The 18,747-nt window shown below is 48.2% G+C and overlaps 1 protein-coding gene across 13 annotated transcripts in view; it reads right to left on the reverse strand.

Moving 5' to 3' along the window:
* Positions 1-444: 444 nt before the first annotated feature.
* CASK (calcium/calmodulin dependent serine protein kinase) overlaps positions 445-18,747 on the reverse strand; it is a 348,007-nt gene continuing 329,704 nt past the window's right edge. For 8 of the 13 annotated variants that reach the window (XM_032331668.1, XM_032331662.1, XM_032331664.1 and 5 more), the window contains 5 exons: positions 15,741-15,821; positions 15,561-15,641; positions 12,649-12,851; positions 8,827-8,910; positions 445-5,840 (listed from right to left, as the gene is read on the reverse strand). In XM_032331668.1, the coding sequence (XP_032187559.1) occupies positions 5,664-5,840; positions 8,827-8,910; positions 12,649-12,851; positions 15,561-15,641; positions 15,741-15,821 (626 nt within the window). In that variant the 3' untranslated portion in view covers positions 445-5,663. The remainder of the gene's footprint in view (positions 5,841-8,826; positions 8,911-12,648; positions 12,852-15,560; positions 15,642-15,740; positions 15,822-18,747) is intronic. The other 5 variants (XM_032331663.1, XM_032331670.1, XM_032331666.1 and 2 more) reach the window with 1 other exon arrangement.

The following is an 18,747-nucleotide window of genomic DNA, read 5'->3' on the forward strand; positions in this document are numbered from 1 at the left end:
GGAGGCTTCCTCCTGGGGCTCTCTACGCAGACATCAAACAAGACACTTGCTTTCCATGCTGGGCGCCCACACCGCCCTGATCAATTTAGACTTCTATTTCTGGGAGTTGTCACACTTGGATTTCTCTCTCTCTCTCTCTTTTTTTTTAACCCAACGCTATTTTAAATCCGCTTCCAAGTTCAACCAACTCAACTTGAACTGCTCTCAGGACATAGTCTGTGCCAGCTGTGTTGAAGATGGTGACTGCCAGGGACATGCTCCCCCGAGAGTGGGGACAAGGTTGATCTCTGTCCCCCGCCCCCAAGACCCTCCCCCCCATGCACCTGTGGGAAGGTCCTTGAGGCTGAACCCTGGAGAGGAACTCCTTGTCCCTCTAACCCTCCTGTGGTCTGTTCCCCCACCCCCTGCCCCAGCTGTGTGGCCTGCAGTCTGAGGAGACAAGTGCCTTTTCATGTTTTATACATTTTATTCATACATTTCTCCAACTTTGAAATGACAAAAGCCCAAGTCTATGGTTTCCCATTACACAGCATCCTACAAGTATGCATATTCTACAAAGAATTCTATGGAGTTTTTCTTCCTCCCCCGTCACACAAGAGATAACTGATGAGGGTTCCGTCCGTCTCCTGTAACTGGCCGTGCACCAGTGCTCTGGTTCCCGCGACAGGGCAGAGGGATCCGGGCGGGAGGGCGTGTGCTAAGGCATGTAAATAGATACACACAGAAAGAAAAGCGGGACATTTACAAAGAATCCGAACCTGTCCGATCCCCTCACCTCCTGGGTGTCGAAGGACCCCTCCTGCACGAAGGCTCTTGTGCGCTAAGGCTTTGCTGTACCCTGCAAATACTTACAATCGGAAGTGGTGAAATATACAACAACTGTTAACATCGCTCTCTTTTTATCACTGAGACAATACTTCAAAACCTTTTATAAAAAGGCAATTATACATACAGAAAAAAGAACACGTTGGCAAAACTTTAGGCAAAACAACCCCAGAACTGAGTTTGAAGGGCGACACACCTGCATTGCCATTAAACACGATGCCACAGCCCCGGCATGTGAGGGTGGCGTGGCCTCCGCGTGGGTCTGGCCGCCGGCTCCCCCCGCCCCCCTCGCCCCGGGCGTCATTCCAGGACACAGCTGAGACTGGAAGTCCGTTCCCCCAGTTCTTGGTCTGGTCAAAATGAAAACCAGAGGTGGGGCCGCTCATTGTGGAGGAGCCCCCCTTTCTGCTCCCAAGCAGAACTCCTAAGAGACTGCAGGTCCTCTGCGTTCCCAAGCTGGTCAGGCTCAGGCCTCTCCTGCGGGGAGTGCGTGCACCTTCCCTTGGCTGCAGGCCAGAGAGAAGGGACCTGACACCAGGTCTCTAAGCAGACATCCGTCTGGAGTTGTGCTTGGGGCCAGAAATGAGGTCTCCTTCCTACGTGGTGACAAACATCTCTTTCCATTTTCTTTTGCTCCGTCCATTTGCACAGGTTCAAGAGTTGATGGAGGGTCAGGTGAGAGGTGGGGGGGGGCGGTGGGGGATTTTCTCTGCCTCCGAAGGGCTAAGACGTGGCACTGCCTGTCCTAGAGATGGTATGCCCCTCCCGCTCCTCTCCCTGTGGGCCGGTCTGCCCACCTTCCGTGGCCCAAGAGTGGCAGAGAAAGGAGCAGATGTCAGAGATGGGGACCAGTGAACATACCCTTGGTCTCCCTTCCTTCCTCTTCCTGGATGCGGGCCGCAGCCGGGCTTCATTCACAAAGCCGGAAGACCCGAGACTTCTGAGAGCTCCAGGTTTAAGGCAAACCGATAAGTGGGCATGGGCCAGGCTGATGGAGCAGTAAGCCTGCGGGGCATAGTCCCTTAAGCGGAGACATCAAATGGAGAGGAAAACCTTACTTCTAAAGGGGTAAGCAAGAGGAAGAGTTCGTCCGACTGAAATGACTCATGAAGAAAGCTTGTAGCCCTTCTGCAAGCTGCATCAGGAAGCAGAATGCCTTTCAAAGAGGAGGGTTAATTAGAGGTGCAGAATCAGAGAAAGGCGCTCAGGGACCTTCAGTCTGTGACAGGCCGTAATCAGCCTCAGTATCTTAAGCCCTTGTGAAGAGGATGGAATTAGGAAGCTGTGTTCAGTTCTGGAAAAACAGACTCCTCCCCCACCCCTAACACACATACAAGTGCATTTGATGATAGGAAGCAAGGAGGAGGAGGGATGGGGACCCTAAGTGGCTTGTCTTGGGATGCCGATGGCGAGATGCCTTCCCTTTCCCAGGGGGGCTGCGTGGGAGGCATTATAATTAAGAACTCATTAACGAGAAAACCGTCTTGCTAGCATTAGCAGCATGTTCTCTTTGCCCCAAGAGACTGACCTGAAATGAAGAAAAGGACCTCACATTGGTGGGAGACAATAGAGTTTGCTTTGGGGCTGCCTGTCCCTAAGGGGCCGTGTCCACGCAGGCCATCTCTGCTGTCCTGTTTCCCCGATGGTGGCCCAGCAGACTAAACTTTCTCAAGGAGTGAAGTCGAAGCCTTACTGAACCGGTAACTACGAGTGATTTGAAAAGCAACAAAGACTGTCCTCTGCAGTAACAGGATCAGAGGTTTCCACTAGCTCATGGGGGCGTGGCGGTGTGAGATGGCCCTGGCCGCGCGGGGAGGAGGAGCCACAGAGCCCGCGCGCCAAGGATGGGCTCTGAATGCAAATGGCTTCGGTCACCTATTTCTTTTCTTCTCTGCACCAGTATGTTAAACCATCTCAGCCGATAGGAGATACATTTAATTGCATTTTCAGAAGCTACTGTATCATCTTGACGCTGGGAAAACGTCCAGCTGAACTGAACTGAGTGACATGTTCCTTTTTAGTGTTAAAATTGAATCTGCTGCACGTGCAGAGTGACTACCATCTTATTAAAAAGAATCAAGACACTTCTTAACAAAAGATTCTGCATATTAAAGGCACCCCCTTTCTGGCTATGGGGCGTGGGGCTGGAATATGATTCAGCTGACCAGTGATAAGATTTAATAGTCATCATTTGCTCTGGTCTTTAAAATGGGGGGGGGGGGTGACGGGGATGATTTTGCTGATGGCATGGAAGCAGCAAAGCTTTTTGGTAATTTTCTCTGATTGCTTAGTGGAGGACTATAATGTAGCAGCAGCTTTGTACGGAAATTACTGTGAATTTAAGTATTTTCTGGCAGGTCATAAAGACATTATTTTTGAGGAGGGCCTATGTGAGTGGAATGGAGCAGATGACCTCTTTGAGAAGTTCCGCCAGAATGAGCTCTGGATGCAGGAGTTCTGCTGTCCACACGGGGGCGAGAGCCGTGCCTGCCTGTGCGCCTCTGATGGAGAAGAGGGGACAAGCGCTAAGTGCTTCTCAATCCTGGGCTCATAGACATTGGAACCGGCTTCGCTGTGCTCTTCTTCTGCTTGATCCACCTCTGTCAACGGGGCTTAAGAGAGGCATCATTGGCATCTCTGGAGATGCGGCCTTCAAGGGCCTGAGAGGGGTGTGGCCATTTCTAGCAGAGGGAGGGAGTTGGTGTTCCCCACGTGTTAGCTGTAGTTTTCTTTGTGCTTCATTGGAAGAGAGGTAGAGCGGGCACTTTCACAGCGAGAAGAGCCCAGATTGTGGTCAGTACCATCGCGGGAATGACTGCCTGGCTTGGCGTTGGTTAGATTTAAATCACTCCTAACACAGCTCCAAGCAACTCTTGGGGTTTCCCTTCTCCATCCAGGGTGTCTCTGGGTTGGTGGTTTGGTCTCCCTGCTGTGGGGCCTCAACAGGGGCTGTTCGCTCAACGCCTGGTAAGTTGCAAACTCATCTGGTCACTGACAAAGGACAACATCAGAGAGAGAGAGAGAGAGAGAGAGAAAAAATCACCGTTTAATAAGGGTCGGTGGCTGGGGAGGGGGATGCCTGGAAGGGAGTCTCCAGCTGTCTTCTGTGTGTGGTCCTTCAAGAGGAGCCATGCAGCTCAGAACCCGCCCCGCGCACCCTGCCGAGGCACAAAGCGATGAGGCCATCTACCCGACAAGAAGTGACCCAGAGGGTGTTTTCTCCAGGATCCCAGGTTACCAGAACCACTTCGCACGCTGCTGCTCTAATAAAGGATCTTCCACTGACCTCTGGCCAAGAGTCAGAAAACCCCTGCCTGCATGTCCTGGGTTGGAAGAATGGGACCTCGTGGAAGGGCGATGAGATGGTTAATGTCTTTAAAGCAACAAGGATAGATGATTCTCCTGTGCCAAGGGAGATAGCAAGAGGAAGGAGCGACCACAGCTGGCCTCCTGCACATGGCGGCCCTCGGGCGCCCTGCGCTCTGGGAGCCAGACGCCGTCCGAGCTGTGCTCTGGTGGACTGTGGTGCTGTCCTGCCAACTGAGCGTCACTCCGGGCCTTCCATGGTTCAGTAAGCATCTAGCGGATTATCCAATCTAAAAGATAGGCTTGTAAACCTGAACAAATCTATAATGAAATGAAGGACCCAAAGGCGTTGAATTATTGAACACATAAAAGGAAGTATATTTAAAAAAAAATTGGTCAAACTGTCCTGTTAGTTATCATTTTAAAGGAATTTACAGGGCTGTTATCTTCTTTTGGAATAATTCAGTTTATAGCAAATGCCTAAACTGGTTTCTTCATTGCACAGTATATTCTCTTAAAATGGGTGCTTTAAAACAATTACATACATATTAAAAATCCTCATTTCTTTGCTTAATTAAAACGTTAATACTCTCAGACAACACAGATCTGAAATGGTGAAACCAGCAACTTCCCCTCCCACCTTACAACAAATTAAATTGAGACAAAATTACAAACACATTTCACTACATGATTATTAATAATAAAAATCAGTTTTCTTTATAAAGTTGCCCGAAATGCAAGGGATGTGCATAGGTTTACAACTTAGTCATAATAGCATTTTATTCTTATTCCCCTGGGTGTGCCCCGTGAACGGAATGTACTTTGCTGTAGATTACAGATTGTTTTGTCCAACACAGACACACCGACAGCATAAACGCTCGCGACTGTCCACATGCATTAAGAGTCAAGACCCAACTTCAAATCTCTAAAAGGTTTACAGGGTGCTTCAAAGAGACAGTATCACATTATCTGGATGTTACATAAAGGACTTAAAAAAAAATACTAGTCTAAAAAAAAAAAGAAAAAAGGCCTTTAAAAATTTATGACTGTTTTGTAATCACTAGACTGATTATTTCAAATAAATAAAGGAAAGAAAGATTCCAATCCATAAAATCAGACTCTAAAAAGAATGTAGTGTTCCACCCCCAGTCAAGGTAACAGAATCATTGTTTATTATTAAAATAGATTATAGAAAGCAGCATCTATTTTGTGCAGTTTTTAGGGGTCTTGGAAATAAAAAGCTATGATTTCCAAAAATATAACATTCCAAAGGATTGAATAATACATACATTTAAAGATACATTTTATTAAAGTTTAGGAGAACTGATTAAAAAAGATACTGTCTCTTTAAATTAGTGTGTAATTGTTTTCTCCTCCTATCTATTTGGACATGACAATAATTATAAATGGAGGTCACACTACAACTAGGTAGTCTCTAGGGACCATGACCTGCTGACACAAGGCCGATAACAAAGAGGCTTTTCCACGGATGAGGTGGCTCCCGGGCAGGCGTCAGATATCTGGGGAGAGGCCTAATAGACCCAGGAGACCGGGACCCACTGCGGGGCTGTGCACACGAGCTCGACGGCTTCCTCCAGATGTCTGATTGTCTCATCAATTTCATTGTTGATAATTGTGAGATCGAAGTAGTGCGCGTATGTTCTCTGTAGGATATCGGACTCCTTCTGCAGGCGCTGGAGAGACTCATCCTGAAGGGTGAGGGGATGGAGGGTGGGGCGGGGAAGGGAGGAGCAAAGAGGAGACAGAAGTCAGCTGGATTCTTTCTCTTTCTGCATTTCTGCACTTCCCAGGGGCAGACACAGTCAAGGCCACACCCTGATGTGCCGCATCTGGGCACGAGGCCAAGTCCGCTTCGTGACCAAGGCCACAGCGGCCCCGGGCAGGCAGGGTTACGGAGGACTGGCCTGCAGCCCGCAGTCTCCCCCTGCAACACGAGCTCCATGCCATCGCTGGGCCCCGCTCCCCACCCCACCCCACCCCCCGCCCAGGACCAGAGAGACTTGGCCTCTTGGGCACACATGACACCCTGCCCCCACCCCCGGACCCTGCTGGTTTGCCCCAAGAAGCCACTGCCTCTGGCCAACAAATTAAGTTGTATTTTCCCCTTTTCTGCTTTGAGGTCCAATGTGTTCCAGGAATTCAATTACGTCTAATGCCCCCCCCCCCCACCAACAGCAGCGGATGCCCGAGGCAAGAGCTTTTGGGATGTTACAAATAATGGATGAAATGAGGCCATTTCTCAGCTACCACGGCAACCAGCATCTGAGGAACCCCCTCGCGGTGGTCTACACTGGAGATGGCTGGACACGGGGCGCAGGGCAAAAGGACCCGAACCTCTGAGGAAAACTATGGGAAAAGCTGCTACCGAGTTCTGGGGGGCTCTGCTGCAGGAAAGGCCTTTCCTCTGCTTCTGCAGCTTGCTGCGGATTTGGAGCACCCTCCTCAGGGTGAGCCCGCCGGAGGTGGCCCTGTGGGGTCCCTCATTTGTCACATGAGTCTCAATTTAGCCTCAGGTTGACAGATCTTTCAAGACTGGGAGCCCTCACGGGCCACCAGAAAGTTTGCCTCCGAGTGTTCACGAGCTGGATATTGTTATGCCAAACTCGCAAGGGACAACTTCCAATCTGAAGCCAGGGAGCTTGAAGTCAAAGCGTCCCCCTTCTCCCCCCGCACCAGGCAGGTAAGGTGCTGGGCTGAGTCTTACACAGATGGAGATACGATTCATACCTTCTTGTCTGCTTAGCATCTCTCCCCCAACTAGAGTGGCAACTTGTCGTGTGGGCCCTGTCATCGCTGTGCCCAGCACTTGGCATTGTGGCGAGTACACAGTAAGTGCTTACTAAATGACTAGATGTTCCTTAAAAGAACAAGCACTTGGCTAACACTGGCCACGACACGGTTTGAGGAGCGTTAAAGCCATCAAGACGGAAAGCTACACCACGAGGAAACAAAGGCCCGTGGTGACACGGATGCGCTCCCAGAAAACTAAAGGATGCGGTGCCTTCGGGAACTTGGGAGCCATGGTGCCCGCAGCTGACTTAGGACCCTTCCTCTTCACCGAGGCCCATCCATTATTTGTGAGAAACCCTTCCTGAAGATCCCCGGTCTGTGGGTGCGACTCTCCAGAGGGGGATGGAAAATGAGGTCATTCAATCCCACTGGGCAGGGAGGCCGGGGACACTATCTGCTCTATCAGCACACTCTGAGAGGAGAGTCCTCCAGGTTTTGTCGCCGTCTACTGGGATTTCAAAGCGGGGCAGGTGTGCTTGGATGTTGGCTATTAATGGCTCCGTGTAGATAAGACCTCAGTTAATCACCACCTGCTAAGGTCCTATCAACACACTTTCCACCGGCGCCTAAAAAGCTGCTTCACTTTGCGACAAACACTGCAAAAGCCCCATTTTGGGAAACACTCCTTTGCCCGATGCCAGGAGTGCTTCCTGCTCAGCCGAGAAGATAGCGGTTCTCAGCACGCCACTCTCTGGTCTGGAGGACTCCACGGAAACACGGTCTGGGCTTCAGAAACCACTAGCGGAGTTTACGATTTGCTCTGAGAGCCGGGCTGACGAACACGTTCAAGAAAATGTACAGCTGCCGGCATCTGTTTTTAAATGGAGCTCTCTTTATGCAAGAAAAAGCTTTCCTCTTAAGGACCCCAGAAGATGAAGCTCTATTTGTGGGTTTCCTCCTCGGCAACAGCTGGTCTGCGGGCTTGCCTCACGCACGAGCAGGGTTCAACTCAGTGAAAACAAAATGCCTCTAGTCTAACAGCAAAAGGCAGGATTTATGGGAAGTAAGGGTCTACATTCTAAATCTAGGAAAGAAAACGAGGCTGCATTTCGTCACCTCCTAGCTGGTACTTACGGGCAATTTTCTGCACCATTTTGGCAGCTATGGAAAATTAGTAAAAGGGCAGGAAAAGAGGCAAAAACAAACAAACAAAAAGCAAAGATGATAATTCAAGAAAAATACATGGCACCCGAAGGAAAAGCGCTCAGCACCCGGCGGGGCTTTGGGCATGCTGGGGTACTACCGGAGACCCCCGCAGCAGAGCTCCCAAAGGAATACACCTTTTGCAAATGAAAGGACCCAAAGGAACGACTGAAAAGATGAGTAACCCGGCCATGTAAAGACGGACTCTTCCAGACACACGAGGCGCAGTTTCCCAGCCTTGACTGTACGGTCACTAGCTGGAGGCGGTTTAGACGGGTCCTCACCAAGCAGAGCCAAGAGCCCTCTGCTGGCGTGTGGGCCCCGCCGAGCACCGGGTGACCCCGTGCGGGAGCCTTCAGAGCTTCTAGACACACCCAATCACCCACAGCATCCGCGTGGCCACGGAGGCCCTCGGGGTCGGCTCAGTGCTGGAAGGTGATGCCGGCTCTGGAGCGACACCCCCCCACCCCCGTCTCTGGGCCACTGAGCTGGCCCCAGAGCGGACAGGGCTCATTTCCAGGTGGGGTCGTCTCCGGGGACCTGAGTGGGTCCCACCCCAGAAGCTCCCTCGGGCCAAGGTCCTGGCTTCTTTAGAGCTCTGTCCCAGCAGAGCACTCTTGGGCCTAGAGCCAGGCCCTCCTGCCCAGCGCCCACAGGGGGCAAGTGGGCCCAGCCGGCCTCCACCCCTCCGGCGGGCCCGCAGGTCCTTGCGCTGGGCTGCCACCACGCAGTGAGCCTTACCTCGTTTAGCCCCGGAGTGATGGTGGGCGCGGCGATGAAAACAACGAAAGGCGCGAACTCGGCGGTTCTCAGGACCTTCAGCGCCTGCGGATGAAACACATGGGACACTCAGAGCCAAGAGCCGAGGGCGCGGCTGTCACACGTGTCTGCACGAAATCCCACAGCTCAGCGAGCCTGGGACCCACACTTTTGGCGAGGCGGGTGCACACTGACCTGCTGTCTCCGGAACTCCCCCTACTCCTTTCCTTCGGAAGGACAGACAACAGCCACTGGCGAGTAACAGGTGACAAACTGGACATTTTTTATGAATCTCCTGAATCGATCCGACTTCCTTTTCTTCAGAAAAGTCCACACCGACTACACTAGTTAATGTTCATTTAAACCTGGCTGTGAATGGTAGCCTACCTCGGGAATCGCGAGGAAATGCGCTTTGGGGTGGCCTTGGCCCAGCAGGTGGGCTCTGCCCCTGATCTCCAGCCCCCTTCAGCACAGCTTCACCTTCTAACTGCTAATGGGGCCAGCACATCCCGCAGCGGTCACTGCCAGGCTGTGTTCCTGCTCTGATGCCTGCTGAGTTCCCCTGCCGAGAGGCCCCTGGGGGCCAGGAGACCTGATTGGGGGCTGGAGGCTGGAGCCACTACAGGAGCTCTGAGGCCAGTTCAGTTCCCTTCCCAGGCATAATCCCCCAGAACGGCGAGAGCCTCTGGTTCGCAGGGACACACCACCAAGCTGGTGCGCCACGCCCGCGAACCGCATTCTGATGTCGGATTACAACCCCCGCCCCCAAGCCCAGGACCTGAGCCTCCCCGTGGTTGTGGCCTCCCCTCCACAGAACAAAACCCTAGTATCTGCAGGCACACACTTCACAAGGCACCGATGTGTCCTTGACTCGTCTGCACCAGAGGTGGTGGTGGTGGTGGGGATGACATGTAACGTGTCTATTCTGTTATCTGCATCATTTGCTCTGCCATACTCCTATTTCTCCCTCTTCTGCCTGGTTTACTGTGGCAGCCGTCAGCCGGGTCTCTCTGCCTCTGTACTAGAGCCCGCTCTTACAATGACTGCTCTTTTGAGGCAAGTCCCACCGTCTCGCTGCTCTGCTCCAAAGCCTTCCACGGCTCCCTCTTGGCCTGGGGCTAAAATGTCCACTCCTCAGCATCAAAAGCCAGCACCCTGTCCCCTGTGCTGGGCCATGCTCACCTCCTCCACCTCTCTCTGCCCCTTCCCCTCCATGGACTGGCCTTGCTGAACTACTTCCAGTTCCAGAAAGGGCCATGCTCTCTCTGGTTTCCCAGCCTTTTTTTCTTACTACTCCCTCTGCCTGGACCCTCTGTCCATATTCTCCCTTTTGGCTTGGCTAAGGGAGCCCTTGGCACATGGCACTGGTGTTCTTTTGTCTTAGTCCTTCGTGAGCTCCGAGCCAGGTTCAGCACCTCTCCCGTCCCCCCAGGTACCCGCCACACATGCAAGCGCCTGGCACTGGACGGTGAGCTTGAGGGCAAGGGCTGGGTCCTGTTCGGTCTTCTCCCTCGTGCCCTCCACGGCACCTTGCCTAAATGGTCTTGATGCTGAAATGGAAATGTGAAAGCGGCACGAATGATTGGCAGAAAATGTTCGCCTGGAGGGCACTGTGCTTGGTGGCTGAAGGGAGCCTCTGAATGTACAGGCTCGGGAGAGACTGACGGCATGATAAAGCTTTCGTGCAAGCTTCACATGCACTGGGATTAGGTTTCTGAATCTCAGTGACCCAGGAGCTCCTTCCGGGCTAAGGGAGCCAGGCATGTCCTGTCACGTGTCACATCACAGTGCTTCAACTGTGAACGTCACACTCCCCTCTGAGCAAGCTCGTCAGCCCACCTATGCTCATTTTTGACAGAGATAATTGGCAATTTCTTTGTCAGCCCTTTTGTGATTGAAGACTTCAGCAAGGAGCAAACAAAGTGCATCTGTAGCTCACCTGAGCTTATGGGGAATCTTTCTTTAGAAACCCTTTTTGTCAATATTATTTTGGGCCTCCCCTCCTAACCCCTGCCCCATCTTCCTGTGCTCATTAGTCAGGAGGCTACAGGGTCCGTGGAGACAGAAGGTTTTCTCATCCACCCACAGCCAGCCTCCAGGCAGCTAGGCGGGGACGAGTTCCCAGCACACAGTTCCTCCCCTTGCTTCTGTCCTGACTCCCCAAGGGCCACACAGGAAGTCCGCACAGCGTCGATGCTGAACGGCACCCCAGGTGACGTTGAGGAGGACACCCCAGGCTTGAAATGGTCTTCTGTCTGCTCAGTGCCTCCAGCCTTCCCTGCCACCCAATTCTTCGACTGTCTTAAGTTCTAACCTATCATGCTGCAACCCCTGAAACCACGCTCCCCTTCTCTGCATGGCACGTGGGCCCTTGGCCTTCATCCATCCAGATGTGAAGGTCTTTCCATGTTTCCTGCCCACAGCGGTCGCTGAAGACTGTGCTCATCCCCTACCTGGTGCCTGGTGTCCAGGAACCCGGTTCTATTCCCTTCCCAGTTAATTCCAAGGGAAGAACTGGTGTACTTCCAGGAAATCCAGGACCCTCCCCTCTCTGTGCTGCCTTCCAGGAACATCAGAGCTAACCCATAGGCCATTCACAGCAGTTACGGGAGCCTTTTTAGGGCTTTGATTTTCAATTTCTAGCCTATGTTATTTTCTTTTTTTTTTTCTCTATTATATTTTCAAAAATGAAAAGACACATCACATCAAGACTGAGATTTTCTTGTCTGGTAGCCCTCGGATAGGCAGCAGAGTCACCACACATTTCCTCAGTGGCCTGGCGAAATAGGGCCTGCTTGAGGGGAGCGGGTCTGGGCAGGTGATTCTATCTGAGGGATAGGGGTGTGGGACATGAACCAGTCTTAGAAATGGCAGGACCTAGGAGTCACAGTGGCATCCATGAGCCTCTCCTGTAACTCACCTGGTGTCTACAACATCTTTCCTCCTGGGCTTTAAGTCCCCCTTCTGCTCAGTTTGTCCTCAGAGATTAAAAAAAAAAAAAAAGAGCCGACAAGCTGTTTTTCTAAAGTCCTCTCTATGCCTGGTGTGGAGCTTGAACTCACGACCCTGAGATCAAGAGTTGGAGGCTCTGCTGACTGAGCCCGCCAGGCGCCCCAGCCTGTCAGCATTTTTGAGGCAAGGCCTTTTTTTTTTTTCACATGTTTGCCTTTCTTACATGTTTGAGATGTGGCTTCTCCTTTTTGAGTTGAATAATTCCCACTGCTTCGAGCTTAGGACTTCCCTACAGATCATCCAGTCATTCCTGTGTCTGGCTCGGAACGCCCGAAGCTCTCCACACCCCTCCCAGTTTTTGGCCGGGGTTGGGCATCCAAAGAAACGGGGAAGGCTGAGGACCCGTGTGCATCTGCATCCCCGCTGGCTCGGGTTTGCCTCCCTAAAGCGAGTGATGTGCTTCACACCAGACCCAGGCCCCGGGATCCCTGCTGCCAAGTCACATAAGATGCTGGCAGTGGCTCGGATGGGCCGGTGTGAGCTATACTGAGAGGAGACAGGTGGATGTTAGGATAACCGAGGGCCAGTCTCGCCCTGAGGTCATATCAGTGTCGGGTATTCCCACGGAGCTTCTGAGTGTCAACCGATCCCCTGGGAGCTTCCTGTTGCTGCTTAACCACACGGCGCATGCGCCTTTGAACCCGTGAGCCTGTTGTGCCCGTGCTGCTGACACTGTCCCACAGTTTATTAGGTTAGCAGGTGGCCCATGGCCTTCCGAGGGCCGTTCTGATTTCAGAACCTAGGCTGAACCTGCGGGCAGGCTGACAGGGGCCGCGAGGGGCTGTGCCTTACCTGTGGCTCCACGTCCAGGATGGCGATCAGCCCCTGCTCATGGATCTTCCGGATGGTCTCCAGTTTTGTCCCGTACATCGCATCCTCGTGGCTGCCATATTCCAGGTACTCGTTATTCGAGATGTCTTGCATCATTTGGTCATGAGATACAAAGTAGTAATTCTTTCCATTTTCTTCATCTTTCTTTGGAGGTCTGGTTGTGTCTGCAAAGAAAGTCCCATATCCCGAAAGGCTTAAAAGACTGAGCTCATCAGCGGATGCTCCCTATGGACCTGCCCAAGCCCCAGCTCTTCTAAAAACTGTGGCTTCTTTAGTATATGTCTCATGCCCTGTTCCCAGCCCCAGGAGCTTTGTAGAACTAAATTTGCGACACCATATTTATCAGTGTGACATCAGACCACAGTAGTTGGTTAGTTGTTTAGGTTGGTGAATCCTTTGGTGTTTAGATGAGATTTAGTTCATCCCTTCGTGGGTCACCACAGGAGAAAGACACTCAACGACCCAAGATGAACATACCTTACTGTATGCCTTAATGCAGTTAGGTCTTAAGCAGAAGGAAAAAAGAATGCAAAGAAGAAGAAATGGAAAACCATATACAATTATTTAAATTTAAATAAAATGAAACTGAAAAAGTCAGTTCCTCAGTCTCACTAGCCACATTTCAAGGGTTCGGTGTAGCTACTGGCTGCCGTAGTGGACAGAACAGCTATTGAAAACTGTTACTATTAGAGAAAGTTCTGTAAGTTCCATTGGATAGCATCAGTCTCTGGCAGCTTCCTAAAGGAGATGGTTAGAATATAGCAAAAGGAGTACTGCGGGGACGCCTGGGTGGCTTTGTTGGTTAAGACCCTGCCTTTAGCTCAGGTCATGATCCCAGGGTCGTGGGATCGAGTCCCGCATCGGGTTCCTTGCTCAGTGGGGAGCCTGCTTCTCCCTCTGCCTGCCACTCTGCCTGGCTGTGCGCGCACTCTTTCTCTCTCTCACTCATAAATGAATAAAATCTTTAAAAAAAAAGGTGTATTGTGTTGAGAATACAATGACCTTGGTCAGATGTGGCTACGGTAGTCAGTAAAGACCTACACCATGAGTTGGCAAGCTACGGCCTGTGTGCCAAATAGGACCTGTTTTTGTCGATAAAGTTTTCCTGGAAAACATCCATGCCTGTTTAATTACATGCTGTCCATGGCTGCTTTCATGCGACACTGGCGGACTAGAGTAGCTGTGACAGAGACCAGATGGCCATTCAAGCCTCCAATATTTACTACCTAGTCCTTTACAGAAAATAGACCTAAGGGGATGTATCCTAAAATACTGGTCAGTGAGTCCTAGTTCTGGGGGATGCTGACGGGACCAGTGTTCTGCAAAGCACAGTTTAGAAAATGTTTTTCTAGCTGAGCCAGGAACACTGGTTTAAATCTTCCTTCCTCCCACTCTTTTTCCTTCCTTCCTTCCTTCCTTCCTTCCTTCCTTCCTTCCTTCCTCCCTACCTTCCCCCTCCCTTTCTTTCAACTTCCTTCCTTGAGCAAGAATAAATTATTGTTCCTCTTTGCTGTGTGCATGGATCCAGACCCACAGGGACCTCCACCCCCCGCCTCCTGCCTTGACTAGACCATGAGAACTTACAAGTGCTCACGGACACCCAAATGCACAGGTTTTAAAGAACTCTTTCTCCAGGCACATGAAAAGCTGAAGAAATGGCATTGCATATTGATGCTGTACTATCCTTGGTCATCTCGGGAGGTAAACATATGGTCTGTATACATCTGGGGTCCAATATTTGAGAGAAGGACTTCATAATTGAGGTAGACAATGATATGCGTCAAAACCAAGCTCGCTAACTGGTCATTTAGTAACACAAATGTTCAATTGTTATGTGATCAAGAAGAAACTAAATGTTAGTTAAGCCTGCTCCACTCAAGATCTAGACATAAGGAGATTTAAAGGAACAATTCAGAGTGTCTTATGAAGAAAATCTCAGAGGGACCAAGTGAAATGGTATCTGATGAATTTCCTTTTTGTGTGTAAATCAGACAGGGTTCTGGAGGGAGGGTGTTGTCTTATGAAGCCTCATGGCCCTCTGGGGTGTAGAGAAACCCACGAGTGGTGCTGATGTGGCTTCTGGAAGGCATCGGAAGGCCCTACTGGGTGGAGTCCATCTTCCCATTTTCTCTCCTTGCTCTTACAACTCCTTCTTCTTACCTCCAGCTAAACTCTACCTGTCTGAAAGCTTTTGGGATTCCAACGGTAAACTCTGGAATAACAAGACTAAAACCAGTCTTGGTTTTAGCTACTGTATATCCAGTATCTGCTGGTGTTTCCTGATCCCAGACCTTCGGTACATTCCTGGAATTACTTCAACTTATAGTTGAGGAAACAGAGGGCGAGAAGTTATGAGTAAGACAGAGAAAATAAGGGGAATAAAAATGTTACATATTTTAAATTCTTTATAATAAACAACTGATAGCACACTGGGTTTTCAAAGGGATGAAAGTCAATTAACTTGGGTACGTTTGAGGGGAGCATTGTTCTATCAGAGAAAACTATCCTATCATTCAGATCCATTCTTCTGAGGAATAATTCATCTTAGTCATGTTCATGCCATTCCGCTGGGGAAATCAGGTTATAAACAGGATGAGGAGCCCAATTTTGTTAAAAAACAACAACAAATCACACATGACCTACCTCTGCATTGAGAGAAGCTTGGAAGAGTCTATGGCAGAATATTTTATAGGGCCGTTACTGGGGGAATGGGTTGGGATTATTGTTAACTAGGTTTTTTATTTGTTTGGCTTTGGATCTTCCAAACTTCCCATAATGAGCAGTTATTACTTATGTAATGGAAAACAGTATGTCAATTACAATATCAAGTAAGTACCAGGAAAAAGAAATGTAAAAAGAGAGACATTGCTTACGTGGAATAGGGTACGCAAACCGATCTGGGTGCTTTGTGATGAGGGTGTTTTTTATGTGTCTTCTCCCAACACCGTGCGCACCTATGTCATTTTTTAAAAAGAAGGTGAAATTGACAATTGTTAATTCGCAGAATGTTTTGAAGAGAAGTCTAAGAAAGCCACTTGTATAGTCAAGCTTACCTAATAAGACTAGTGTTTTCCTTTTGAATGCTGGCAGTTTTACTACTTCTTCATATGTAACAAGATCTAATTGATCAAACACTAAAATGCAAAGAGTTAGAAGAAAGGTAAATTTACAGGAGTATTTCATGTCAGTCAATGATAATTATACTGGCAGAACTAAAGTTATAGTAAAACCGTGTCTTCAAAAACTCTGAGTCCAACTTCTATCCGCAGCTTACATATAATTTTAGTCCTATAGCCTTTCAGGAGAAAATTCATTTTTAAGCCCATGAAAATGCACTTTAGAACCAGAGGCATCCAAAGATTATGTTGAGCACATGCATAAAAGTCCAAATTCTAAGAGATACTGCATCTCTTGTCATGCGGTATCCAACAAGTCATTCAAAACCACATGCTGTTCATATTTCTGCAATTCTAAGAAACCAGCAATACTAAAAAGAAAAAGTCTGCAGACAGTGACCAACATGAATATAGCATGAATGCAACTAAAGTTAACCAAGAAAGAGGCCACTAGATTATCTCTAGGGATGGATGAGAGATGCATGGACAGCTGGTCTTTGAGTTCATGGTTCTTTCTTTCAGCAGAGTTGCCGAAGGTAGCATGCTAGAGTCTTTCAAAGTCAAGTGCTAAAACTGATTTCACAAGCGTTCGCAATGAGCATCCGTAAGTTTTACTGTAACCCAGCTATCCATTAGATGGAAAGTCTTGGGTATCTTAAGTAGGGGAACATGCTTCCCTGGGTCCCGAACTTTGTCAGCCCGTGTGCAGTAAGTCAGGATGGACAGAATGGAAAGAAGCATGAAGCAGAGTCTGAGCTCGGAAGCCTTTGTAAAAGGAGAGTTCTCTGATCATTACAGACTGAGAAGAAATGCTCCCAAAAATAGTTTTTGGAAACCCGCCTATTAAAAAAACTGTTACAAAAACCTTCCCAAGAGGATGACCATTCCTGGTGAAGTTCAAGGTAGTCCATTTGAAAATTCTCACAAGAAGGCTAAAATCGCGAGTCAACGTTTCCTGTAATAGTTTTCCTTGTGGTAATATCCAAATGTTGCCAGGCACACACTGAAATATCTTTTTAAAAGAAGGCTCAATAAAGCTCTAGATTTCAGAGGGGTTGAAATAAATTCAATACGATTGATTCTATGGTGCCATAAAGGGATCTGGGATGCTTCAGTCAATCACTAAGAGAAGCTTCTCCCTGAAACAATATGGCCAAATGCTTTTTTGGCTCTCAGCTCAGTCAACATCTGTGATCTTCCCAGTAGCAAAGAACCTTAAATTGCAAAATAGGATACTCTCGAGTGCAACAGATCAGAGACAAACGAACAAAAGTATCATTCCCAGACTATGTATATATATAAAAAGAAATACCATGTGTTAAAATAAGGGTTAGTGCATGTTAATGGGTATCTGTGCCTTTGTTTCCTTTTGATAGCCTGATTCCAGAAAGGTTCACTCAACGTCTTTAATTCTGTAGCAACAGCTAAAAACCCAAAATGTTTTCTGTGTTTAGAATATTAACCCCCCCAAATCAAAACAAACACGAGGTTCTGTGCGTGCTCGAGCTGGCTGATCATGCTACGGTGATTACAGAGTGTAAGAGTTGTAAAAAGAAAAGCAGGAGTGCTTATGGAATTGATTTTTATACCCATTGCCCTCTGAGTGAGGTTTCCATCGAGAAAAAGGATGCTTATGAAAGAGGTGCGTCAACAAGCTGATATATTCTAATATAGAAAAATAAACCAGCATCTCTCAAAAGAGCAAGATGATGATGGCACAGGCTTTCGGAATGGCATCCTACCCACTTACGACTTGCCATTTTTTTTTTTTTTTTTAAACACACATGAGAATGAGTTAGAGATCAACAATCGACACCATGGACAAATGAACAGGTATGTTACACATTGATATCTTAACCATAAACGAGCAGCATGAAGAGGTTACTCTGGTCTAAATGAAATCAGCACATGGTCATAGGATCGAGAAACAGTAAGAGTATTTAAAAATAAGACATACAAGTAATATAAGGAGAACACTTAAAGGCTGAACTTTTAAAAGTTTTATGTTGTTTGCGGATTTTATTTTTAAAGGACTGAATGAAAGGAAACCATCAAAAACAAAGAGGCATAGTCACTCAACAGGTTACTTACATGCACAGAGGCCATTGGGAGTAAGACAGCATGAAAAATGTACAGGGGTCATTGAAATATGGCTTTTAATATATTAGTAAAATAAAAGTATAATATGCACAAAAGAAACTTTACCATGCAATATTCTAAACACGAGGCAAATAAATCACATTAAGAAACAAACTCATTTTAATAAAAATCCAATAATATCCTTAAATAAGAGCCAGTAGGTTTTTATTTACTTTACTAGCAACATGCATGGAAATCTGGTCTGGGAATAGTTACGAGACACCTTCCTCAAGGAGTGTAGGTGTGGAAGCCTTTTGTTTTTCGGTTTGTACATTCCTGTACTGTTTGCAATGTCAAATCACAGGTGCCTATTACTTTTATTAAAAAAAAAAAAGCCAACAGGGTAGTGAGATGATGGGCCACTCTTTGTTGTCTTAAGAGTTCTCTGTATTGAAGAGAAAAAAGTAATAGATTTTTAAAAAACTACTCAACTACTAATTTGTGATATTATGCATCATTTAAGCATGCCTATGAATGGTACTGTAGAAACTGTCTGGGTTCGTGTGTACGTATATAAATGGACTATCTCAGGATATTGAAATACTACCGCTCAGGGCTCTAACAGTTTAAAAAAATGAATTAATGAAGACTGTTTTTCCCCTCAAATTTATGTTAGCAACTTGATCTTGAAACTGATTTTGGAAGTCCTGGGGCTGAGGCATCTCAATGCCTCAAGAGTATAGTTCTAGTAGCCTGATAATGCTTTTTGCATCAGATTTATGTGGCTAAACATCTTTTACGTGTTGCAGAAAATGTATTTGCTGTAAACACTATACACACCATAATCAAATCTATTCCCAAGGCT

This window comes from Mustela erminea, chromosome X (genome assembly GCF_009829155.1).
Source record: "Mustela erminea isolate mMusErm1 chromosome X, mMusErm1.Pri, whole genome shotgun sequence".
Lineage (NCBI taxonomy): Eukaryota > Metazoa > Chordata > Mammalia > Carnivora > Mustelidae > Mustela > Mustela erminea.